The 24,583-nt window shown below is 49.3% G+C and overlaps 1 protein-coding gene and 1 long non-coding RNA gene across 2 annotated transcripts; both read right to left on the reverse strand.

Moving 5' to 3' along the window:
• Positions 1 to 562: 562 nt before the first annotated feature.
• LOC137894368 (dynein axonemal heavy chain 12-like) lies at positions 563 to 21,654 on the reverse strand. Its single transcript, XM_068739849.1, has 68 exons — positions 21,584 to 21,654; positions 21,126 to 21,318; positions 20,857 to 21,045; positions 20,619 to 20,772; positions 20,440 to 20,531; positions 20,169 to 20,347; positions 19,937 to 20,072; positions 19,718 to 19,843; positions 19,500 to 19,634; positions 19,073 to 19,266; positions 18,802 to 18,988; positions 18,516 to 18,701; positions 18,189 to 18,389; positions 17,846 to 18,040; positions 17,642 to 17,763; positions 17,414 to 17,549; positions 17,182 to 17,328; positions 15,435 to 15,554; positions 15,131 to 15,289; positions 14,882 to 15,052; positions 14,660 to 14,812; positions 14,317 to 14,556; positions 13,978 to 14,223; positions 13,729 to 13,848; positions 13,541 to 13,650; positions 13,212 to 13,395; positions 12,954 to 13,094; positions 12,793 to 12,876; positions 12,503 to 12,691; positions 12,266 to 12,385; positions 11,964 to 12,152; positions 11,735 to 11,886; positions 11,458 to 11,596; positions 11,189 to 11,355; positions 10,102 to 10,357; positions 9,709 to 10,005; positions 9,359 to 9,537; positions 8,920 to 9,112; positions 8,639 to 8,800; positions 8,337 to 8,531; positions 8,014 to 8,147; positions 7,766 to 7,928; positions 7,602 to 7,682; positions 7,309 to 7,488; positions 7,079 to 7,210; positions 6,876 to 6,969; positions 6,649 to 6,785; positions 6,310 to 6,551; positions 6,074 to 6,221; positions 5,828 to 5,973; positions 5,497 to 5,711; positions 5,226 to 5,418; positions 4,948 to 5,137; positions 4,668 to 4,840; positions 4,431 to 4,571; positions 4,153 to 4,311; positions 3,779 to 4,074; positions 3,432 to 3,688; positions 3,184 to 3,324; positions 2,946 to 3,083; positions 2,625 to 2,858; positions 2,339 to 2,527; positions 1,984 to 2,087; positions 1,695 to 1,899; positions 1,458 to 1,595; positions 1,289 to 1,380; positions 1,139 to 1,206; positions 563 to 1,039 (listed from the first exon to the last, which is right to left on the reverse strand). The coding sequence occupies exons 1-68, from the start codon at positions 21,652 to 21,654 to the stop codon at positions 846 to 848; spliced, it is 11,193 nt and encodes a 3,730-aa protein (XP_068595950.1). The 3' UTR covers positions 563 to 845.
• Positions 21,655 to 21,667: 13 nt separating this feature from the next.
• On the reverse strand, positions 21,668 to 22,181 carry LOC137894232 (uncharacterized). Its single transcript, XR_011105475.1, has 3 exons — positions 22,113 to 22,181; positions 21,965 to 22,022; positions 21,668 to 21,742 (listed from the first exon to the last, which is right to left on the reverse strand). It is a non-coding gene; the product is annotated as an uncharacterized lncRNA (long non-coding RNA).
• Positions 22,182 to 24,583: the final 2,402 nt, after the last annotated feature.

Genomic DNA, 24,583 nt, shown 5'->3' on the forward strand with positions numbered 1-24,583 from the left:
CGCCGGTCCCAACCGCGTCTCTCTACGAGATATGGCAAAAATAAAGCTTTGCACGCATGTAACGTCTACACCGTAAATCACATCAACCTGTCCGTCACCTCGGTTATAGCCCTATGTGTCATCTATAAGTGTGCCGGGTTACAAGTTGTTAAGACATTTGGTTGTGTGCATATTTATGCTTATTGTCAACTTCAGACGCTCACTGAAGCGGCCGCGTTCGCCCTCCTGTGGCCGTTTCTGGAATAATACCAGAAATGTTCCAAACATTTGAAATCAAAATATTGCGTGAACCGTACGTTCATTTGTGAAGGACATATGGAGAAACCAGTATTTCCTCACCTCGCACAATTTACATATTATATCTAATATACTATGCAGTTTTGATATTTTGAGTATTGTACGCATGGTTTCCATGGAAACGTGTTGTTTTTAGTGGCTGAGAGCATACATCACAAAACAAGAAAAAGCGTTTTGGGGTTTCCTTCTCCTGCTTGTCACCAAGCAGCTGCTCGGTTTCCGCCATCCTGCTGGTCGGACGTCCATGTGCAGCGGTGGCGTTCTCGTAATACGAGAAGAGCTCTTTCTCTCTATCGCCCTGGCAAATTTATGACAGGTTGGAGACTACAATCACGTACAATTGCTTTAATACATTTAATATATAACATCTAAATCTACGTAATACACCCTGGTGGAACAAAAAACAAAAGTGGCCTCAACACATATAATATGAGATGGTTGATTTGTAACGTATACCGGCCACGAGGTGGCGATGTGTGGTGGCTTTATATCCCACCGACTCGGCTTTAGCCGTCTTCATCCCCTCTGCTCCAGACAAACATTAATATTCAGTCATCGAGCTGCAGCAGCAGAGCGACGCCGCGCTTAATCCAATGCCGTGCCGGCATGTTTGTGGGCAGCAGCAAGGGAATGACAAAGTTGGTGGAGTGGCCGGTGGTGGACAGGGTTCCTTTCCTCTCGCTGGTCTTGTACAGAGGACAAGCGTACATGTCCGTAGGAGGTTCCTCGCCCTCATCTTTAGCTGCACGGGAGAGAAGAAAAGAAACAGAAAAATAAGAAAACGCACTAAACAAAAGAAAATCCCGATGGAAGCTGGAATGCGTTTTTTTCTGACGCTTACAGGGTTTTATCCAGATGATGGGCATCTTGCTGGAGAGCTCTTTGGCACGTTGCTCTACAAGAACTCCACTGATGTGGAAAAGAGAAACAACATTTAAAGCTAACGAAGTCTCTGAATAATTTTATTAGAATGAGGCAGAAGCTGCTTTACCGTTCTCTGTCCCACCGAGCTCCTTCCAGATACAAGCCGTTGACATAGACCCCGTCCTCGGGTGCTGTGTCCGACTCGTCCACAGAGAGAACCTGGAAGGAGAAATCAGAAAGACAAAACCGCGGATCAGTACAGCTTTTGGAGCGATAGGAAGTACTCGTCTTCTAACCTCAAAGTCCAAGCCGAGCAGATCAATGGGGATCTGGTACTTCCGAGCGTAGTTCTGCACCGCTCCAGTTAAGAAGGCCTGGGTGAAGTAGAACCCAGACAGCCAGAACACATTTGGTTTGCCATTGTCATACCAATCCTACAAGGAAAGAGCAAAAAGGAAGAGCAAAGAGTAAACAATATCTCCGTGTGTTCACTTTGTTTCTGCTCATCCAATGATTTCATTCCACCGACTCGCCTGTAAAAACTTCAGCCTGGCCAGAAGGTCGGTAACGTAGCTGCCCAAAGGTTTGAGACTGGCGTAGGAGCGTTTGGTCCAGGCCTCTGGGACCTTGCCCAAAGCCAAGCTTCCTGCGATGCCTTCAAGCTCTCCATCCATCACCACCAAACCCTTGATGGCCTTCAGCAGCTTCTTTAAAGTCTCGCGGATCAAACTGAGCAGCCTGAGAAAGAGCAAAACGAGTCCCGTGAGCAGGTCGGGATGTGCCGTCTCATTCCAAGTCCTCCGCGGATCCGCTGGTCCTTACACGTTGTAGCGCTCCATCTCCTGGACAAGCACTGTGTTCATGCTCTCCTCATACTGTACCGGGTATTTCAACAGCGCTGCCTTGGTGTCAAAGTTACTGGGAAGCTGGAGGACAAAACAAGAGAACACAGTTTGAGCACGCGACGCAGCTCCTAGAGCTCATATTCAAGGCAAACACGGTTTCCCGTAAGGAACTGGCGCCGGGTGAGGTTCATGGCAACAAGTTAAATCCAGACATTTCAAAGTGCGTCGCGAGTTTACACGAACAATTCTCTTTCCAAATCTCCGCTCAGAGAAGATGATTATGCGCACAATGGTGCTGGGAGATTTCCCTCCTGGCCAAGTCAAGCTCACACCTTACAGATGATGTCATTCACAATGTCATAGAGGGCGCCATCGGCCCCGGAGCTCTGTCCTCCCTGAGTTTGTCGGCCTTGGGTGAGCAGCAAAGAATCAAACAGCAACTTCGTTTGCTGGAGATCCTTGGAAATGTCCACATTTTCATGCATCCCAAACACTTCCGGATGCTGATCCTGCGGAAGCTCCTGGAACACAAAACACGATTCCTCCTCGGTCGACATCAGATTGTCAGTGCAATGAGAACGTGTTGCGCTTCGTGTGCTTCGTGTCAAACGGCTTCACCTGGATGAATTTGATGCAGCCTGCATGGCTGGAGTTGGACGGGACGTGGTACACGCGGCTGGGGGAGAACGGGTAGAGCGGCTCCTCAATGACGTTCACGTTGTAAACGTCGGCCAGGAGGGTCAACAGGAGGCGCCGATCCCAGTCGTCAGTCACTCGGCCGCCATAGTTGCACTCGCCAGTCAGGTAGGAGATGGCATCAAAGGGAACCTCCTCGTATTCATTAACAAACATCTGAAACATGTAAAAACACGCAGCATCGTGACGTCCTTTGCCTTCGTTCTCTCACGACACAGAAACCGGTCTTCTCTGAATGAACACCTGCAGCTGCCTGATGCTGATATGAAGGTCCGACTGATTGAAGCCGTAAGGAATATTCCAGCCCTGCGGTCCAAACGTCTTCCTCTCTTGAACCAGAGCGTGAAAGAAGCACAATCCAAACAGGAGCTTCTCCCAAACCTAACGGAGGGAATCACGAGTCAGACGCTTTCAGTATTGTCCATCTAGAAGCTGCAGAAATGTCAAATTCCTGTCATGAACAGCGTCAACACAAACTCACTTTCTCCTTATCGGGACATCCGCTGTAGAACGTCTGCTCAGAAATCGGGTCCGTCAGGTAAGACTGCAGGAGGTTCTGTCTGAGTCCGGTCGGAGGCTCGTTGGTCATTTTGACGCCGTTCTGCAAGATGGACACTGGAAACTGGAATCAGAGAGATTGTTGTCCAGCAGTGAGAACCAGAGTAAAGCTGGGCCTTGCTGCTCAAATGAATGGGACCAATAACGCGTGTTGTGGTGAAGCCAGTTTACCCGGGCTGAAGGGTAGCTCGTTAGCCACAGTCGGAATCCGGGCTTGAGGTCTTTGTTTTCGGGGAGGCTGTCGCAGATATCCTCCAGGGCGTTCATCCAAGAAATGGCTAGGTGGCAGTTCTGCAAGCAGACCCACGTACCGTTGGCAATGGCTTGTGTGATCATCGCCTCAGCCGTGGGTCCCTGCCCTTGACCCAGGGAGATGGACTGGAACTTGGCGCCGACCATCTGCTTGGATTTGGCAAATTTGAGCAAGCCTGTGGAGCAAATGTTTCACCTGGAATCATTTTCAGAGGAGGCCAGATTCTTAAACGTTCCAGACAAGTGTTGGGATGTGGACGACTTACTGGCCATGGGATCTGCTCCTGGAGACAGCATGAAGACGAGTGGGGAGGACGGGGTGGAGTCCAGGTAGCTCTTACTCAGGTCAAAGGTAGGAGGCTGGACAAACCTCTTCCCCATGTGCTTGGTAACAAACTTAGTCATAGCAGGCACCATCTTATCTGGCCGGAGACAGCGCAGAACCACCATCTTCTGCAGGTCATTCAGTCGTTCCTCCCATGGATCAGGCAGGGGAGCGTTCCACGGCTCCATGCTGTCATAAACAGGCTGGAAGCAACTCGCGTCTCTGATGAACGCCTCCCTGCAGAGTAAATACCAGTCAGAAAGGCTCTGAAAGGACAAGCAGGACCGTCGACTCTGTGTGAGTGTCGCTCTTTACTTTAATCCTTGCAGCCCAGGCAGTTCACTTGCTCGACAGATCTCATCCCAGCTCTTGTCTTGGAGCCAGCTGCTATCGGGATTGGGGATCATGTTCTGCAGGCCCACCCCCCCAGTTAACAGGAACATGAAGTCACAGTACTTGATAGCGTCCTTTGACCTGGATGGAAAAATAAGGCGACGGAAACACAACACCCCAAATAAGCATGTGGTAGAAGAACAAAACTCTGACATGGAACTGTAACGATGTCTAGTTCCAGTGTTGGCTTGAACACCCACAGGAGGATGTTGCAGCAGAGGAGAAACGAGAAGGTGAGCTTGTCCTTTTCAAACAGAGAGCGGCAGACATTACAGTACAGGATATAGGTGAAGTCATCCTCCAGGTTCCGAAGCCTCTTCTGCAGGCACCCGCTCTTGGCACTAAGGAATGAAAGGCAAACACTAGGAAGGTTCAGATCACCGTCGAGCAGCTCCGAGGTCCATTTACTGGAAGCTGCAGCTGCAACCTTCACGCACCTGTCTTTGATGGAGCTCTTAAAGAGGTTGACGAACCAGACGAGAGAATACTGGTACATCGGGTCGATGGCGGTCAGATCTGCAATGCTGAAGAAAAGCACCGACGCAAGTTTGGCAAAGGGTCTGTAAGCATCTCTGGACTTGGCTATGATGACGTTTGTCTTCTCGGCAATCTGGAAAAGACACAGAGCAGGACGTGAGATCTCTAGAGCAGACTTGTAGCGATCGTCAGGCGGACTTTCTAGCGAAAACATCGGCGCTCTCTGTGTATTGGCCACACCTCCTCTTTCTTAGCCCTCTTGTCAGATTTAATCTTTGACTCTTCCAGAACCTTGATGGCACTTTCATCCTCCAGGATGTCTCCTGTTGACTGCAGCGTCTCCAGGATCTTGTCCTCGGTCTCTTTTTGCTGCCTCTTATTGTCAGCCGACTGCACGATTGCGTCGTTCCTCTGCTTCTCGACTTCTGGACTGTAGGAGAGACGCATTTTTGCACTATTGCACAATTCAGGTAAGAAGAAGCAGAGTTATGGACATGTGGGCTTCTTGTGAGCGCTACCTCTCCTGGGCGACCAGAATCCCCAGCAGCTGGTCCTCCAGTCCGTCTGGGGTGATCATGAAATTAAGCAGGCACACCTTGGTGGCCACCTCTGGTAGATAGTGAGGGTTCCTCAGCTTGGTGGTCATGTACAGACGGAAACCAGACGCGTACTCAATCACATTCTCCCCCAGCCTGATGCATTCCACGCCACCTAGATGAAAGAAGAGCGACTGTAGTTCGTTTCCAGCTCTTAATGGCCCTCTCGCGAGAAGCATCCGATTCACCGCACCTTGTTTGAAGGTCTGCTTGAGCAGCAACGGTTCCAGCGAGGGGTCCAGTTCTTCTCCGACGTTTTCCAGCAGCAACGGCTTTCCAAACTGAATGCAGTTTTCCAGTGTTCTCATGAAGCGTGCATCTGTGGGTTTCGTGACATTCAGATCGTTTTCCTTCTCTGAATTCTTCACCCAATTGCTGGCCTGCCCCTGCGGGTCGATCATCAGGGGCCTAGAAGCACACCAACAGGAACTTAAACGAGTCTCCAGTCCTCTGAATGATCCAACCAGACTCCTTCGTAGTAAATTGGCTCTGACAGAAGACGTTTTTCAGCCGTGCAGACTCACCATCTCCGTGAATTACCGACGATGACGGCGTTGTCCACAGAGAAATCGTCGCTGGGGAGACCTGCAATGTTCCAGGCCCTGATCTGAATCGGATCTCCCAGCGTACGGCTGAGAGAGAAGGAATCCGATGTTGGAATATTTTTAGACTAGAGATGTCAAAGAAAAAGGACAACACGGGTGAGTCCATGATTTGATGTCTGAATGAAAGGAGTTGGACAGAACAAGACAAGATGCAGGAGGAATCACCCGGCAGATTTGGGTCCACGATTCGATGCAGTCTCGTCTGAAGGCAGGAGTGAATCCCCCCAGGTATGCAATGACACCGGCGGAAATCAGACTGTCTCCAGTCAAGTTGGAAAATGTCTGCTGAAGAGCCTCTGCACTTTTGGACCAGCTAAAAACAAGAGCTTCAGTCAGTAAGTGGTGCAACCTCCTGATGTTTGCCACAGAGTAGAGGAACATTTCACGCGGCTCAACCTGACCTCGCCTTCTCTCCGGCCAGACCTTTGATTACTTTCTCGGCTCTGGCCAACTTGACCTCACAACCACGGGTCTCCGCTTCCAGGCCGGCCTTCTCCTCGGATTTCAACGCCTTTGTTTTCTGGAGACCAGCCAGACGATCCTCAACGTCCTGGAACGCCGCTTTCTTCTGACTCAGCTGGGCCATGGTCTCAGCCACGGCTTCCTGAGCTTCTTTGCACTTCTTTTTCTTCGGAGCCAGTTCCTAAAAGCAAAGAGATTGGTGTTAACTGTAGAAGCGTACCTCCATCATGAGGACCGGACGGGAGAAGATCAGCTCTGCAGAGCGAAAAATGCTGCACCTTCTGCTTTGTGTTATATTCCACCATCGTCTTGATCCATGAACAGAGGTTGGCTGCCGCAGACGACGATGAAGACACGACACTTGGTTCAAAGTCCTCCTTGTTCATGTACTCTGCCATCAGCTTCTTTATCACGGCTTCCTGAAGTTAAACAAAGAGCAGCGCTACTTGCAGCAAAGCCCGACCACGACTCCTGGATAATGAATTAGGAATGGGGCTTGGGACACTCACGGGAATATTGTCCTTGTCGAAATCCCTCAGATTCCGTGCAAAGTTTGTGTCACCAAGCAGTTTCTTGCTTGGCCCCCAGTAGTCTAGTATCTAGAGGGAAAAGAATATATATTCTTTACTGCAATACTTTGCTGCAGGATGCATGGAGAGAAATAAGGAGCAGACCATGGGAGGACAGAGATATTATATCTGGTCCAACCTTTTTTCCAGGCTTTTCCGGGTCATTTATCTTGTCTGGACTTTTCTGCATCATCACGCACACAGCTGCCATCACCAGCTTCACAGCTGGCGGTGGAGCTTTCATGGCCTTCACCACGGCGATTTGAGAGCTCTGAAACGGAACGCTTAGATCAGTTGACTCAGCAGTTTACCCCATGGAGAGAATGAGTGGAAGCCAACGCACTGAAGCAGTGGAGCTAGAGCACCCACCTTCAAGTTCTCCAGAGCAGCTTTGCCTGCCTTTTCCACTTCCTTTTGGGCAACAGTCACTTCCCTGTCACAGTCAGTCCTTAAAGTCTCCGCCTCTTCAGCTTTTTTGGTTGCTGCCTCCTCATCAGCTCGCACAACTTTACGCTTGGCTTCGACCTCTTTTGTCTCCTCCTCCACTTTCTGTAAGGCATCACATTGAAGAGATATATTCAGTATGTTCAGATCTACTGGTTAGATCTGTATCCTCAAGGTTTGATGATGATGATGCAGGATGAAGATGCACTTTTTTTCACCTCTGCTATTTTGCCGATTTCTTTTCGTGCCTCTTCCAGCTTTGGCTTCTTGATCTGAAGCGTTTGCTCCATGGTGGTGACCTGTATAGAAATACAAACGCATACTGAACATTCTGACAGTAAAAAAACAACTGAAACTTCAGTAGAAGCGGCACAAAATCTACCTGTGCTTCAGTGGAAGCGATCTTTGCCAGGCCATCGAGGTACCTCTGTCGAGCCTTGGTGATCGTCTCCCTTCTCCGAGTGAGTAACTGGCGGAACATTTCGATCAGCTCCAGGTATGATGTGGGCGTCACATAATGATGGCTGCCGCGTTCAACGAGAGCTCTGCAGCACAACAGACAGTGTGAGGAAGATGCCAGAAACATCCTCTGCACTAAAAGCTTCAGATATCGCTCAGCAGAGATCCCACCTGTCTGAGAGCTCTATGACGGAGGTGTGGAACGCCTTGCAGATGGTGATGACATCCTGCCGCTCATCATCAGCCATCTCCAGAGAATGCAGGAAAGAGCTGGCTACTCGCCCCAGGGCTTCCTCGGGCCACGGCTGTCAGAGGAAGGAGGAGATGGGATAGAGAGAAGGTGACCAAAGGCAGGACGGTCTGTCTGCCGCACACATCGAGACACACCGCAGAGACAGCTTCAGAGACAATCTGAAATGCCGTGGAGATTACACTTTGTAGCTTTTTAAATATGAACAAGTGATTACATCCCAATCCTAATCCCAATCCAGTACCTGGAACCAGTCCACAGTGCAGCAGTTGATCAGAGAGGGAAACTGGCGCAGGCGCTGCCGGAAGGTGTCTCCAATGGGACTAAAGGCCACGACAATGTGCAAGTTCTCTCTGCAGCGTGCAACGAAGAAGGCAAACAGCGCTAAAGCACTCATCTCCAAATGGGGATTGGCCGCCTGGGCGACGGGACGCAATGCCTGGAGACCGAGAGATGCAGCAAAGGTAGCATGAAACAGTCAGTCAACGCGACTTTCATACTAGAAAGGATTCCTTGTGCAGCGACGGAACTGCTGCGACCACCTACATCCATGATCTCTTGCTTCTCATCTTTGTCGAACAGACTGGGCACCTCCCCCGCGTTCAGAATGCTGTCCACGTCCTCGAGGAACGCCTCATCTTTGATCTGCGTGTCAGTGATCAGAAGCACCATCTTCTGACCTTTCAGGCCAGCATTTTTCAGGTGCATCTGAAGGATTTGGAAAAGGAGGAGCCAGGTTTGTTCAACATGAATTCACAAATGCATAAATGGAAAGTAATGCAGTAACATATCAGATAAAGGACAGACATCACAACCGTGGCGCTGACCTTAAGGTCGTCTCGCCACTCAGCCAGGCCGTAGCTCTGAGAGATCTCAGGCTGAAAAGTGCTCATGTTGGACATGAAGGCAGCCAGACGGGTAACGGACTGCCGCCCGCTCCCGCCGACCCCCACCAGGAGAGCGTTGCCTCTCGGCTGCTTCAAGACGCGGCTGATCCTGCACAGGTGCTCCAGGACGTAGCTGTATCATAAAGCACACACCATTTACCCTGCTAATTGAGCCATGATGGGACAAACATTTTATTAACTGGCTGCTACACACGGAACTGGATTGTCTGTTTAAACGTCTAAATGCACCGAGTGTACATTATAATATTAGCTCTAGCGCTAGTATTCAGCATCACACGTCCTTTGCACCAAGTTAGAGCTTCCAGTAAACGATCAGAGCACATATTGCCATGGACAGCATGAACCGGACTCTGCTTGCCGGAAGATGACGAGGTTCATGGCCTTCTTGTTCATCCGGTTGTATTCCTCCAGACTCGATTGCGCTACGTCAGAAAAGCTTTTTATGGAGGACACCTCAGCATACAAGCGCTCTTCCTGCTCCAGGTCAGGGTTCATGAAGTCACCAAACATAAGGTTCTTCATGTCTTCCTCAACCAGCTGAGTGTGGAAACACAGACAATGAATATTTCCTTCTATGGTTCATGTGTGCATGTTTTCCATTTGTGCAGCACAAATATATTTGTGGGTGTTTTAATATACCAGTAGCAAATATACAAGTCAATACTTCAGTCCTCTACTAGTATATTATGACAATGAATCTCAGCTGACCTCACTGTCTTCTTTCAGGTGATCAAACACATGGTCAAAGGACTCTTGGAAGTGATCTTGGACGACGCTCCGCATCAGCTGGTACATCCACTCCCGATCTTTGTCGTCCACCAGTCGGTCATAGTAAACACGGAAGACCTCATGAACAAACAAGCGGATCATGGTCTGCTTGCTGTCCAGGGCCCCTCTCCTGAGCAGCATGCAGCCCTGGATGACGCGGGAGAAGTCCCGAAGGTTGAAGGTGTAATGAGACTTGGCTGGAGTGGGAAGCAGCTTCAGCATGGCTTTCTTATACACCTTTGGCAAAGAAAAGATAAGCAAATAGTCAAAGCATTAGAGAAACTAAGACCCCCCCCCCCCCCCCCCCCCAACTTATTCGTGCTGAGCTCTGACCTCCATTGTGGCGTTCACTATTTGGTCTCCAACAGTGAAATATTCATCGGGGAATCCATTTTTGGTGAGAGACAATCTCATCAAGGTGGAGAAAATGTGAACCATGGTGCCGTCACTGAAGGGGTTAATGCTGATAACGTTGAAGTGCCTCAGGAAGCGCGCCGGCACGGCATTCCTCCCGCCACCAGGGGGCCCCATAGCTGCGATGAGCTGCAGGTCAACAAGGTTGATCTGGGAAGTGTCAGCCACGTCGAACCTGCCGATCAGAAGAGAACATTAGCGCGTTTACAACCAGCGTTTTCTCTCGTCTGGTGACATGTCGTTCTCTCGCCCTTTCATCATGTCGTTCTCTCGCCCTTTCATCATGTCATTCTCTCGCTCTTTCATCATGTCATTCTCTCGCTCTTTCATCGTGACATCATGTCATTCTCTCGCCCTTTCATCATGTCGTTCTCTCGCCCTTTCATCATGTCGTTCTCTCGCTCTTTCATCGTGACATCATGTCATTCTCTCGCCCTTTCATCGTGACATCATGTCATTCTCTCGCCCTTTCATCGTGACATCATGTCATTCTCTCGCCCTTTCATTGTGACATCATGTCATTCTCTCGCCCTTTCATCGTGACATCATGTCATTCTCTCGCCCTTTCATTGTGACATCATGTCATTCTCTCGCTCTTTCATCGTGACATCATGTCATTCTCTCGCCCTTTCATCGTGACATCATGTCATTCTCTCGCCCTTTCATCGTGACATCATGTCATTCTCTCGCCCTTTCATCGTGACATCATGTCATTCTCTCGCTCTTTCATTGTAACATCATGTCATTCTCTCGCTCTTTCATCGTGACATCATGTCATTCTCTCGCCCTTTCATTGTAACATCATGTCATTCTCTCGCCCTTTCATCGTGACATCATGTCATTCTCTCGCCCTTTCATTGTAACATCATGTCATTCTCTCGCTCTTTCATCGTGACATCATGTCATTCTCTCGCCCTTTCATTGTGACATCATGTCATTCTCTCGCCCTTTCATCGTGACATCATGCCGTTCGCTCTCTCTCATCGTAACAGCAGACCAGCCGTACCAGTGGCCGTGGTCCAGAAGCTGCCGGAGGAGCTCCACGGGGGGCTGCGCCCCAAACACCTCCGACGCGGGCATGTTCACGTCATCCACAAAGATGACGCACTTCTTTCCAATGGGAGGGCCAAACACTCCCTTCCTCCGCTTATCCAACTTGGAAACGATGAGATCCTGGGAGAGGATAAAGTCGAATGACTAAAACACCTCCTGCTCGTTTGGATCGTTCCACACCTGCAGGTCAAACCAGCACCCGACTGTTTCCTGCATGCACACCTGCGTCTGGTTGGCAGTTGTGCGAGCTGAAAAGTTAATGAAGGAAGGTAGATAGCGGTCTTTGTCCAGTTTGTTCATCAGCTTCTCCTTGATGTAGACGGACTTCCCGGTGCCAGTAGGACCAACCAGCAGAAGAGGTCTAAGCAGATAAGAAATATATAAAGAACAAAGGCTTCACAGAGAAAATAGCTTTCTGTTAAATGTAAGTCAATCCGTGCTGGGACAGAGTGAGAAGCGTCATTCCTAAAATCAGAGCTAGCAGTGAAACAATCCGTACCGTCCGTGGCTGACGAAGTGGTCCATCAGGTAGGTGTAGCGAGCCGTGTCCACGGTGGGGACAATGACGTCTTCAGGCTTAGTAGTGATGCTGTCAGGGTCGACGTTCTCAACCTCGCTGCTCCAGTGAACCCAGCTGCCGGCGCCGTCAAACTGGACAAGAGATTCAAATGGGATGAGCCGATTCTGACAAATGCGACATCCTGAGAAGTCGCGGTCTCACACAATACCTTGTAGAAGTAGTCGTAGACCAGGCCTTCCTCGTCCAGGGGACACGCCCATCTCCCCACGGTTTGAGGGACCGGATGCTCCGCTGATTCTCCCGACAAAAGCTTCCTCACGAACGAACTAAACTTCTCTCTGCTGTTTGAGTCGCAGCTGCCACCGATGGACCAAACCAGGGCGTAGGCAAAGGCTGCCTGGGAAACGGGTCGGAATACACAGACATGCTGAACTCCGAACTGCAAACGTCCCGGAAGTTCACAGTAAGACGAGAGCAGAATATTCAGTAAAAGGACTTGTTGTTTTCTACCATGATCCAGATCCGAATCACTTTTTCCTCAGGATTTGACTTCAAAGGTTCGGCGAGGACCATTTCAAACAGGCGACACAAGGACAGAACAGTGTTGGAGTCAGTCGTGGCGACAACTTCCTGTCCACAGAATCAAAATGAAGCGTGAAGACAGTCATACATAATAATGCACATAATGTGAATCCAGCACATTCAGCAGGTGTCCGTCGGGCCTTTCGGAGGCCTCGGGTCACTCACCGTGCAAGACGTGCGTAGGAACAGGACGGCCGGCGGTACGAGCCACGAGAAGAGGCCCGTCAGCAAAGAGCGGGACTCCGGCTCCCGGAGAGCGTCAGGAAGGGTGTTCAACCAGGAGAGGAACAAGGGATCCAAGCCCAACTGAGACGGTTCCATGAAGATCATCCCACAGCGGCTGACTGTGGCAGGCTGCAGCGGGAGAATGAGAACATGTCACGGAACTAAGAACAGATCAGTCACTCCCTCTCGATTCAAATTTAGCCAGTAACGTCATGCTGAGAAGGACCTACCGAGGCCCGGGACAGGTCGTCCACCTCGAAGATCAGACTCATCTCATCGGGCATCTGGATGATCTCTCCATTCATCAAGCACAGCTGGGGAGTGAGAGCAATGCAGGAAGTTTACTCAAGAGTGAAACCAGGGAAAAGCAGCAGCACTGAGTGTTCTGCACCTTCTTGTTGTCGTCCAGCACTGTGTTCAGGCTCTCGATCCACAGCGTGTCGATGGGCCCATCAAACACCAACCATTTACGGTCCGGCGACTCGTCCGAGGCAAATTTCCTGAATGCGCTGGCCACAATCCCATCAGACCACTAACAAGGGCAAACACAAAGGGGCAAGAGTGAGAGGGCGAACGGGTGGCCGGCTGCTCCGTGTAGAAATCTACAGAACTTCAGAAGAACTTCCACAAGATGCAACCACAGCCGGACCTCATGGGAAACGGCGTCGAACTCTCCAAACAGCTGTCCCATGGTAATGGATTTGGGGTTCACGGTCGTGTAGCGGACCTTCCGCTCGTTTCCATAGCCACGTTCGCTCATGAAATTCAGAGTGTCGGCTAGAACTCGCAGCACTTGGGTCTTCCCAGCGATGGGCCCTCCAACCAACATGAAACTGAGGAACACAGAGAACATCTCCATGCAGCAGCACATTCGGAAGAGCCCCGTGAAGACTCTTCCAGACAGTGACGTACTGGATGACACGGAAACACGCCAACGTGAAACATCACGACAGAGGAACACGTCAAAGAACAACGCACCCGTGCCTGACAATCATCATCTCGTAGGTCTGGATCAACTTCTCCCAGAACGTGTCTGTAAGCTGGAGATTCTTGGATTTGCAGCAATGTTCAGCGGCCTCCCGGAACCGCTGCCAGCGACACAAACACATTGATCACACTGGACAGGCTAAGACTCAGGAAGAGTTAATTACAGCAACGCATCTGACCTTATAGTCAGCCTCAGGGAGGGTGATGCCGGGGAACACGTCGCGGATGATTCCGTCAAACAGTGGAATATCGTGGGACAGAAACTTGGGCTTATTCACATCTTTTATGGACCTCAAGACCTGGACACGACAACAAGCAGAAGACACGGAAGGGTCCAAAGGTGTCAATCACGTGGCAGGCCTCGACTCCGGGATAAAAGCAAGGAGTATACGCTCTGTATACTAGTACTGCATAACTATCACCATTACCAGTATGTCCTCATCCTCTTCAGGGAACTTGAGCTTCAGGTTTCCAGCAGCAACAAGCACAGCTTTGACAGCCCTCATCCCGTAATCGTAATGGAACTGGGATGAGAGCTGCTCGGAACACAGCCGGTAGGTTGTTACGATCTTCACCGAGAGCGGCTTGGCATGCAGGAAGCCACTCGAATATAGAGAAACCTCTGCAATCAGTGCGTAGTTGGGCACCATCATGGCCACCGTCCGGAACAACGCCTGCAAAGAGAGGCGACAGAAAACGTGACTTAGAGGTTTCTTGATGACGTGTGCGTTGCATTGAAATAAATGGGAGAACGTGCAACACAACACCTTGAGGTTGTCTGGGAGCTCAGAACGTCCTGCATAGCCAGGATTCATGGTGATGGACACAAAGCAGTTGGGATTGAGCGTAAGCTGGGTCCCTTCAAAGTCAAACTTCTCTGCATGCAGCTCAACGGCCCTTTGGATGCAGAGGATCTGCTGGGCCACCACAGAGAGCACCTCCAGCTCAATGCGATTGAACTCGTCAAAGCACGCCCATGCGCCAGTCGAAGCCAGGCCTTTGAAGAACTGGAACAGATTGCAGCAGAGACACGTCAGCGCGACGTCCTGGCATTTGAAACTGCGCTGCTAGGATTACAAACGTGGAATCTACATTTGCAACTGGCGTCACCTTGCTCATAGCGATGTAGTCCAGGCCGTCAGAGCAGTTGAAGACGACACACTGCACTGCCAGAGCTTTGGCCAGATCCTTGGTGGTCTCGGTCTTTCCTGTTCCTGCCGGACCCTCAGGTGCCCCGCCCAGATTGAGGGAAAAGGCACCAACCTGAGACAAACATTATTTGTGAGGTGAGAAGTGCCAATATTCACGCAGGCTGCTCGTTAGCCGTTTTACCAGAGTTCTGTAGCATCTGTCAGTCAGAGGAGTGATGACCAAACGGGGGGAGTTTCCCAAGTATTCGTAAGCATATTTCACATCGCAACTTATGATTCGGACCCGGACATTGTCTGAGCACCAGTAGTAGCGGAGCTGGGACAGCCACTGGAAGTCGTTTTGGCTCGACACCTCTGTAAAAAGGACACTCGTTATCCCACCAAGTCTTTGAGTCCTGCTGTTAAATGGACTTGTGGCCCAATCTGAAGCACCGTTCTGAAGCAGCTCTGCGACCACGTCCCTGGCATGGACGTCGATGGTGATCAGCGCTCCCAAAGTGATCCGGGTTTGTTTGGGCAGATCCCCTCTCACCAGCTCCACAATGTCGCTCAGCTGATTCCGGAGTTTCTTGTAATATTTCTTTAAACCCTGCAGAGAACAAAAAGCCAATTACTCTTGTTCCCGTTTCAGACAAAGGGGAAACTGGTGATCTCAAATTCCAGCCAACCGGACAGGAGTGAGACGTCGCTGCAGCAAATAAGCCAGAGCTGAAGATGACATTGTGAAAGCCTACTTTAGTGCCTCCTTTGATGGCTTCCTCAACTTCCCGAGTCCAGTAGATCTGGGAGGTGCAGAGGACCACCTGTCCAGGCCACTCCTTGACCCAGTTGATCCGTGAAGTATTAGTGTAGGCCTGCAAACACAATGACAGAGAAACGTTCACACGGAGAACCCCCCAACCTCACATTGTCCCGCACCGGATCCATACACAGCACGAAGGCATCTTCCTGGACATTTTGCTAGCCTAAAATGGCTCAGGGTAGAAGACAGGGTTAAACAGCTCAAAATGGGATTGGCATTTAAAATAGTCAATGCAGCTCTGCCCTCAGTCCCCTCAATCCCTGCATACCTGATGGAACACCTCCACAGATTTAGTGACACCCACAGCCACAACACTAGAGGGAGCTCAAACAACAACCTGATTACCCCCTCCTATAGGACTAACACGGGTAAATCATCTTTTTACAATACTGCCCCCTAAGGGTGGAACTGTTTGACTCCTGCCCTCAAAACATGCACCTCTTTGGCCTCCTTCAAAACGGCCCTAAAAATTCACCTTTCAGGGGGGCAGAGACGGAGATAGTCATCACGACTCTCTCCGGATCAACCCCCCCCGCCTTTTTTTGTCCACCTATGTTATACATACTATGTATCTTTTTAATTTTTAATTTATTGTAATTTTGCATCTGTGGTGTAATTTATGTAGAACTTATTGTTATTTTATATCTGGATTAATTTATTTTTATTTTATTGTTATTTTGCAGCAAGTTAGTAATTTAATATTAGTTTTATTTGTATTGTTAAATGTCGATGATTTATGTACGAAGGACTTTCAACGGAAACAAGACCGCAAGGGCTTTTTAGAAATGCTCCTCTTAGACAGGATGTTTGACTGTACTTGTACAGTAGTCCCTCATTTTCCGCGGGGGTTACGTTCCAAAAACAACCCGCAATAAGTGAAATCCGCAATGTAGTCATCTTTATTTTTTTTCAATTATTATACATGTACATAAATGTTTTAAGGCTGTAAAACCCCTCACCACACACTTTATACACGTTTAACAGGCAGGCATTAATCTAAATAGATTGTTTCAGTATTATAGAATGAAACCAAAGATCAAAACCTGTTTTCAGAAGTAAACATTTGTTTGAGAAATATAAATATATAGTACGTACAGTAAACGTTTTCCTGTTAATAATGTTAAGGCGTGCAGGTCGAGGAAAGAGCCGCTTGGAGTGCAGAAGAACAAATATTCTACTCGTGCTGTCTTTAGCCTCTCATGCTGCTTTATTGGATAGCTTAGCACAGCAGCGCGGCTACATAAACCAACAGGAAGAAACAATACCCATAAGGGACATAACGTTTATGCTCCTACAAAATAAAAGCCTCTTTTTACACAGAGAATAAGAGCGCTATAAAACAAACGCTTAACAAATAAACATGATAGCTTTTAGAAATAACAAATTTAATTTTAATGACACAAGTTATTAATAGCAACTCGCGCGTATTTCACAGTTCCTCCGACCGCGCCTCTTCTTCCTTGCGCCGTTTCAAGGCGCGTTCAAGTGCAAAAAATAAAATCTGAAAAATTGAATTAAAACTCCGCGAAGCAGCGGAAGATGAACCGCATTATATCGAGGGACTACTGTACTGTAATACATGCTACTGTTTGACTGTACCTGTACTCTAACATTCCATCTAATAAATTTATTCATCATCATCAGACGACAAAGCTCGGTGCTGGAAACAGCCCTCTCACCTCGATGGATCGGCCTATTTCGTTTCTGACGCTGCGAATCATCCCAGACTCCAACTCCACCAGCCACTTCTCTACGGCCCCCCCGGCTGCAGCGGTGGAGATGTTCTCAACCAGCTGGATGTGCTCTCCCTCACTGCTGTACATGCCCTGCAAAAAGCACAGCATGCAACCCGAAACACGCCCTTTAACAAGCGGGCCCGTGGAATCCTGACAAGATGCCCGACCGCCGTACCTGGATCTCCAAGTCAGGCAGGAAGTCCAGTTTGGAAATACCCTCAAAGCACTTCTTCAGGTGGGGCTGTACTCGGGTGGGGTCTTTGGTCTCAGAAAGGATTTCAAGCATTTCGTCATTGGACAAGAAGAAGAATCTGGTGAGAATGTTAGCAGCCAGTATCAGAATCTCTTCAATGGAATCCTATATATTCTGATAGGAACAAAACAAAATGAGGATTTTCTTTACCTTGGAAAACTGAGCCGTTTCTTTTCCAGATAGACATTCAGGCCTTTATCGATGGTGTCCAGCTGATGGTTCGAGGATTGCAGTTTCTCCAGCAAATCAGGCTGAGCGGTCACCTCTAACACCTACAATTCCAGATCGGTTACAGAAATGTTCCTTCAGAGGGGAGCTTTTACAATAACGGCTGCTGCTTTCTTTCTAAATTACCCGGGAATCCCTCGCGCAGCGGCCCATGATATCTCTCCAGGTGGCGTCGACGATTTTGAAGAGTCGTCCTTCTTCTGGAATCTGTTGCATGATGTCTTCCGAGGAGAAGATGGATTCCAAGTAAACCCACCGAGACTGCACCTTCAGCCATTCTTCGGTGACATCCTGGATGTGAATTAATTGCTCCTCCCATTGCTGAAATGACACGATACGTTAAAGCTCTGCAACGCTGGGCGTCGGCAGACTCTAAATCTCCTTCCTTTAACCGGATCACATCCATGCAAGCTGAGCAGTTCTTTATTCAGATGAAACGAGTCAATGCTCAAAAGGCTTGATCGATCACCTTGATCTGAATGCCAAACTCTTTAGTCAGCGCCGTCCCCATCATGCTCTGACTCTTCACTATGTGGTCTTCCAGCGTGGCCTGCAGATCCTCAACATTGTGCAAGATGTGAACACCGGTCTCTCTGTACAGTTTGTTGGGGAAAGACAGAGCGACCAGATCGTCCTTCATGGCTCGCAGCTTGGTCTCCAGGGCAAACTCCTTTAGTGAGCCAGACAGAGAAGGGAGGGACATGGTGTTCAACAAATCTATTTTGTATTGAAGTTACACGTTGTCAAACGCCACAAAGGAAAAGCAAACCAAAGATAGAAATTCAGCAGCTCTTACTTTACTGGCATGAGTACTGATGGACTCCAGCTGGTCCAGATGAAGAGCAGGATTCAGCTGGAGGAGAGTCCGTGCAGTAACACCGGTCTCAGGAGTCAGGTCCGCTCCTATCAGCGCCGACATCTGCTCCCGGTGGCGAGGTCTGATGGCTGGGTTACACAACGCCATCAGCACAGGTCGATGCACCTGCAAACACAAACACATTCACCCCATACACAGGCTTAGCTTCAACAAATGAGCACTGCAAGACTTTCCCAGCATGCCCCGTTCAAGTCAGCTCCAGCACCTTGAAGCTCGCGATCATCTTCAACACTGTGGCGGACAGAACCGTTGCAGGGCTTTGCAGCGTCGGTTGTTCCGCGGCTGGTGGCTTCTTTTGGAAAAACTTCTGCACCTTGAACAAAGAACGCTCCATCTCCACATCAGAGTCAAAGTACTCACTGCTCTGTTCATGGAGGGGACCGTCCATCCATCTATTCACAAAGAGAGAGACGTGGTTTGTCATCCCAAGCCGAGGCTTTGAACTCAACAAGGACTTCACCAAAGGGACTCTTGACCTGCTCTCCGTCTGCTGCCACTGCTGCACCAACGAGAAGAGCTGCTCGTAAGGCTCCACACTCTTCCTGAGTTCCTCCATTTGAGGGTAGGACGACTGGTCTTGTGCAAAGAAGGCCTCCTCTTTGTTAACGGTGACGATGACGTGCGCAGCCTCCTTCAGTTGCTTGAGAACGGCTCGGATATTCTTCAGATACTGCTCAAGAGGACATGAAAGACAACTTGGTATTATTTTATGTTCATCACTACTTGACAGGTAACTTAAAGGCATGTTGACCATGAAAATGATTCAAGGACACGTATCCATCCCATGTGAAGCTCAGATGAGCAGCATCCAGTGTTCCAGACTGCAGCACTAAGCATGCTAACGCAGCCACATGTCGCTACATGTAGTTCAGCTAAACATGAGGGACATGTTGTGTGCCTCACCTCATCAACACGGTGCATCTCAGAGTATTCCTGGAACTCCTGGAAGCTGCCACTCAACACTTCAAAGTCGATCTTTAATCTTTTTCTCCTATCAACCATCTCCTTTTCCCCTTTTTCCTTGCCCTTCAGAATAATCTGCAGAATACAGACGGCGTCCTCAGACAGGTCTTCAAAGAATAACTCGATCAGCTGTTTCCAAGAAGCGTGAGAGGCGTTACCTCGTCAGCACGTTTAAAGATCGCCGGCATCTTCTGTGGCCAAAGAGTAACAACCGAATTGAGCTTTAGATCCTCTTTGGCAAAGGAGTGATGATCGAGGAGGTAAAGCAGGCGACAGTGGACTTTCTGCAACGGCAAATCAAAGTGTGCTATTGGCACCGATTCAAGAGCGCCGAAGTGAACATGCATTTATTCCTAGAACTCCGGATCAATCCTGACCTCAATCTGTTGCTGGAGTTCTCCGAGCCGGTCTTCCTGAACCTCTTTGGTGAACTGGATGGTCTCAGACATCTCCTGGATGCTCTCTGGGGGTTTCAGTAACCGGTCCCTGATGCTCTCAAATTCAGAGCAGATCCTTTGCACAGACACAAAAACGGGTTTGGAGAAACATTTGCAAACGGAACTACAGGAGAAAACGTTTTGCTCCAGAATGTTACAAGAAGAGACTGACTGGATGTTTTCCTCCCGGTGGACGGCGGCGAGTTTCTCTATTATGATGCAGGCGTAGCTTCTGGCTTTGGCGGCCAACTCCTCCTTGAGTTCCTGGCATTCCAGCTGCACCATTGTAAAGTGGGCTCTCACGGGGAGGCTCATGATGTCCTCTGCCAGCACCATGAACCACTCCACTTCCTGTGGAAAGGAGTGAAACTCCATATTTGTTCTTCAAACGGCAAAGCTGGAAACGAACTGGAAGATCGACAGCACAAACGATGTTTGCTCACCTTGGCGTAGTCGTCAAGACAACGCTGCTCAGCTACAAACGCCTCCACCCGAGCTCGTGCCGATCCGTCCACCAGCCAGGCAAACTTGTCAACTTGAAAATGAAAGAACAGCTCAGCATATTTTGAACAAAAGTCAGCGGGAGGAGGGCTGGAAACGACTGAATAGCAGGACATCCCACCAAAGGTCTGGAGATGCTTGACGGGTTCCTCTAGATTCTCGCACACACGTGTCTTTAAAGTCTCGTGGGCCGAACAGAGTACCTCCTCTGGCACCTTAGCATCCACAAACGACATTTGAGCTCGTCCCAAAGTGGACTGGAAGTTCGGAACCTTCTGTAAACCAGGAGACGTGAAAATATAAAAACCAGTGTGAGCGAGTATTTCCAAGCGAGGGTTCAATAAATGCCTTGAACCCACCTGCAGCGTGTTGGTGACACAGTCCAGCATGGCCGACACAGACGCTTCCAGCTCCGCTACTGTGGGGGACATCTGTAATGTTGCACCGTTGAGTGTCAGAGACACGCTGATCAGAGGCATGAGGTGCTGATTGCGTGGGTGGAACAGCTCGACAAACTCATCGGTGCCTTTCTTCAGCAGGGCTTTCAACTACAAGACAAAAAGACACCGCGTCATCATCGGCTTTTTGAGTCCAGATTCAATTCAACACAAAGTCGGTTTCCTCTCACCTGATTTGACACGAGGACAGATGCGCATCTAAACAGGGAGATCTTTTCTGGTTCTTTCATGTAATAGATGCTTTTCTTCTTCAATTGGAGGAGGATTGGCTCCAACCAGGTTTGGAGAAGATTGTCCTCTGTCCTCTTACAGCCCACGTTGATTTTGTCCTGCAGGCTTTGGTGGTCCAGCGGGCCTGCAGACCTGTTAGCAACACAAGATAGAAGCTGTTGAACGGGCCCTTGTCTGCGCTGCTAGAAAGCGTCTTCTCAGCTGCAGCAACTCCATGGAAAGTTTCAATGCAACAATTTGGCACACGAGACATTACTCCATTTAGCAGGTGATGCATCGCTGTCAACTGAACATTGTCCGGCAGCACAAGCTGCAAGGTGGAACAGCCAATGAGGTTTGGGTCAGGCTGGGGCCCCGAGGGCCCCGAGAGCGTTACATGCAGCATATCTATCCGTACCTGCAGCCGGAGAGGTCCACCAGCACCAGCGTGGAAAGGTTCCGGTAACACAGCTCCAGGATAGTCTGCATTACCGGATGAGTGATGCTCAGAGTGTCGTCAAGTCGCTCGCGGTTCTCTACAAAACCTTGGTTCCAACACCGGGAGAAATCAAGACCCCTGAAAAAGATCGGCATGAAAGTGTTCAGTTTAGTAAATGTACACGTGCTAGTTTTTCATCCGTCCTTTGTGTCAATTACAGGATCCTATTGACCAATTATCAGATCTGATATTCAGCTTTTTACAAACGCTTGGGCATTGGTTTTTTTAACAATGGTCTTTTTGTCATGTTTTGTTTGTTTCCCGATAGACAGATCGGTCCTTTCCTCATCCGACACTCACTCTTTAACGCTCGTCGCTCCTGAAGGACCTTCTCCCTCTGCTTTTATTATACGATTCACTGCAGGAGGAAAACACGACCCGGTGAGAACCGGTTGATCTGCAGTCGATGTACTGACATACGGTATCTAAGCAACAACAAGCCGGACACCTGTGTGCTCTCTGAGCGTTTTCACATTGTCGTCCGTTATTTCCGCGTGGAGCTCCTGAAGTAATTTCCTTGTCGCACTTGTCTTCGTCATGTCCAAACCGACTCGAGCGTCGATGCGCTCCAGCGAGTCTTTGGAGGGGGGCGCGATGTCCCGTTTCCCTGCGTTCTCCCTCAGCTTACGGAGGGCCTGGCAATGGAACCGAAACTCAAAATAGGCTTCGGTTTCATTCTTGAATTTTCTTTGTACTTATATTTGTACATATTTCAGAATTTAAAAACAAAACCTACCCAGCGCTGTCTGTCCAGAAGCGTTTCCTGTGAAGCAATGATACCGAAAACAATTAAATAAAACATCACATCCTGCAGACCTTTTATTGAGGCGGAGACTCAGTGGAAACAAACGTCTCACCAGTCCTGGAGGCTTCGGTATCACTGCCAAAGGGAAGGCCGGGGGCGTGTCCCGATCAATCCACTGGGCGGCTGCTCCGTCCGGCTGTGAGGCCGATCCGCTCTCGTAGCCACTGACCAAGGAGGAAACAAAACGTCACGCAGGAGGAACTTTGCACGCCACAGTTTCAGCCGCCCGTATCCGGATGGAACCGTAGGAACCACAGGTCGCCCAACGTGGACCGACGTTTCCCAGATGTTAGAGAAGCAGCTTCAAAAGTTGTTTTGTTCATGAAATGATTTTCACACAACAAACATTTAATGGGGAATTTTATTGCATGGTGAATTTTGTAGCGATAATCCTTCACACGAAACAAAAAGCTCCAGGTGCTTTGAAGAGGAGCGTCAGGTCCACTTAGTTACTTACCGGTGTTGGCCTTGATGTACAGCGATGCTTTCCCTCATGATATTGTGAAGGAGGTGACATCCTGAAATTGCGCATGTGTGTGTGTGAACGACTGTCTGTGTGTGTGTGCGGCCCTGCGACGATCTGGCACCACGTCCGGGGTGTGCCCCGCCTCTCACCCGTTGACTGATGGGACCGGCTGCAGCACAAGCCACGGACCCGGTAACAGGCAGAAAGGTTGAGAAGATGAATGAATGAATGAGTGAATGAAGGAGAACGTACGGTGCTGCAACGCCTTCATGTGGACGTATGCTCTGCCGGCCGGTCAAACTGCTGCTGCGTCGCCCACGTTCAAGTTGGTCTTCCGTGTTCCGCTCCATGTCTCAGATTCTTTCAAACTTCTTTCAAACTGCAGAAAAAAAGAAAGGCGACAACGTTTTGATCCTGTAGAATTCCAGAAAGGTTGAATTTATTACATCAGGATCAGAAGCTCAAGAATTGAAGCTGTTGTTGATTTGCTTTGCGTATTTTTGTAAGGTAGGAAAGTTATTTCCATGTTCCAACAGTATGATGGACCACAGGGGGGCGGGGGGGGGGGGGGGGGGGGTATGTGACGTCACCGCACAACCTCCCAAGCTGGCAACCCGGAGAGTACGGTGACAGGAACCGCATTACCCACAATGCATTGTGGGAATAACGGATCAGCGAGTAACGGGTGTCGTTGGGATCCACCGGTTGGGTTGCTTTTGTACGCGATAAATAGGTTGAATAAACAAGAATAAACGTTCTTTTTTTCCACAACTTTCCCGAAGTGCGTCCGTGCGTAAAGCTGCTTCCACAGTGCGTCGTGTGAACGTGGGGTAATAAACACGGTGCCCCACCGGCGAACGTTGAACCGTCGGACCGCTCGACTCACCGAGTTCACTCAAAGTTCGTGAATCTAACTAATGAAATATACAAACGTGATCTCCGTTTATGGCAAATACACACAGAACTCGGTCTAAAATAGCATTAGCATAGCTAACAAGTAGCTGAAATGAGAGTACCGGACAGTAACTGACACCAACTGAATGACATCATCTGGACTCGGTACCGCTGAATCCAGATTTATCTCCTCAAATGTTTCAACCCAATCGTCCGGTGGCTTCAGCAGATGTTAGAATAGAATAGAATAGAACAGAACAGAATAAAACCGAGAATTACCGGCGCTTTTAACGGAGGTAGAATCTACCGGATCGTGTAACGTACCTCAGCACGTCCTCCTTAAGCGACTGCTCTGTCTGAAGTCTGGACGCGAATGACTCTCCTCGCTATGAGGAGCACAGGGGGGCGGGGGGCCGCGTGACGTCACCACACAATCTCCCAAGATGCACCACGGCGCCTGGAACGAACCATTGTGTGTGTAGAGGGTGCCTTTATCGTCAATAATGCTGCTACGTAATAACACTGTTTATTAAACGCAAAACCAACCAGTGTGTTTTTACTACATGCCTTTTGAGCTACTACATAGAGTTGAATAAATGATTTCATCAAACGATCAACACGTTTTATTTTTTAAATGGATCGGAAGTCCTGCGTGTTTCTCGGATCAGCGCCGGCATCGTTCAGGATTCACCAAAAGCACAACGTTATCGTCATCTTGAACCATTCGCGTGCGCGTATAGCGCCTTGCTCAAGG

This window comes from Brachionichthys hirsutus, chromosome 5, assembly GCF_040956055.1.
Source record: "Brachionichthys hirsutus isolate HB-005 chromosome 5, CSIRO-AGI_Bhir_v1, whole genome shotgun sequence".
Lineage (NCBI taxonomy): Eukaryota > Metazoa > Chordata > Actinopteri > Lophiiformes > Brachionichthyidae > Brachionichthys > Brachionichthys hirsutus.

What these genes read in the sequence shown, in the direction of transcription:
- LOC137894368 (XM_068739849.1), bottom strand. Translation starts at nt 21,654, where the DNA reads ATGCAGACTATCCTGGAGCTGTGTTACCGGAACCTTTCCACGCTGGTG. An exon ending in AACTCCAGCAACAGATTGAG is followed by an intron (nt 19,844 to 19,936) that starts GTCAGGATTGAT and finishes TTGCCGTTGCAG; the next exon opens with AAAGTCCACTGTCGCCTGCT. An exon ending in CCATCAAAGGAGGCACTAAA is followed by an intron (nt 15,290 to 15,434) that starts GTAGGCTTTCAC and finishes TGTTCTCTGCAG; the next exon opens with GGTTTAAAGAAATATTACAA.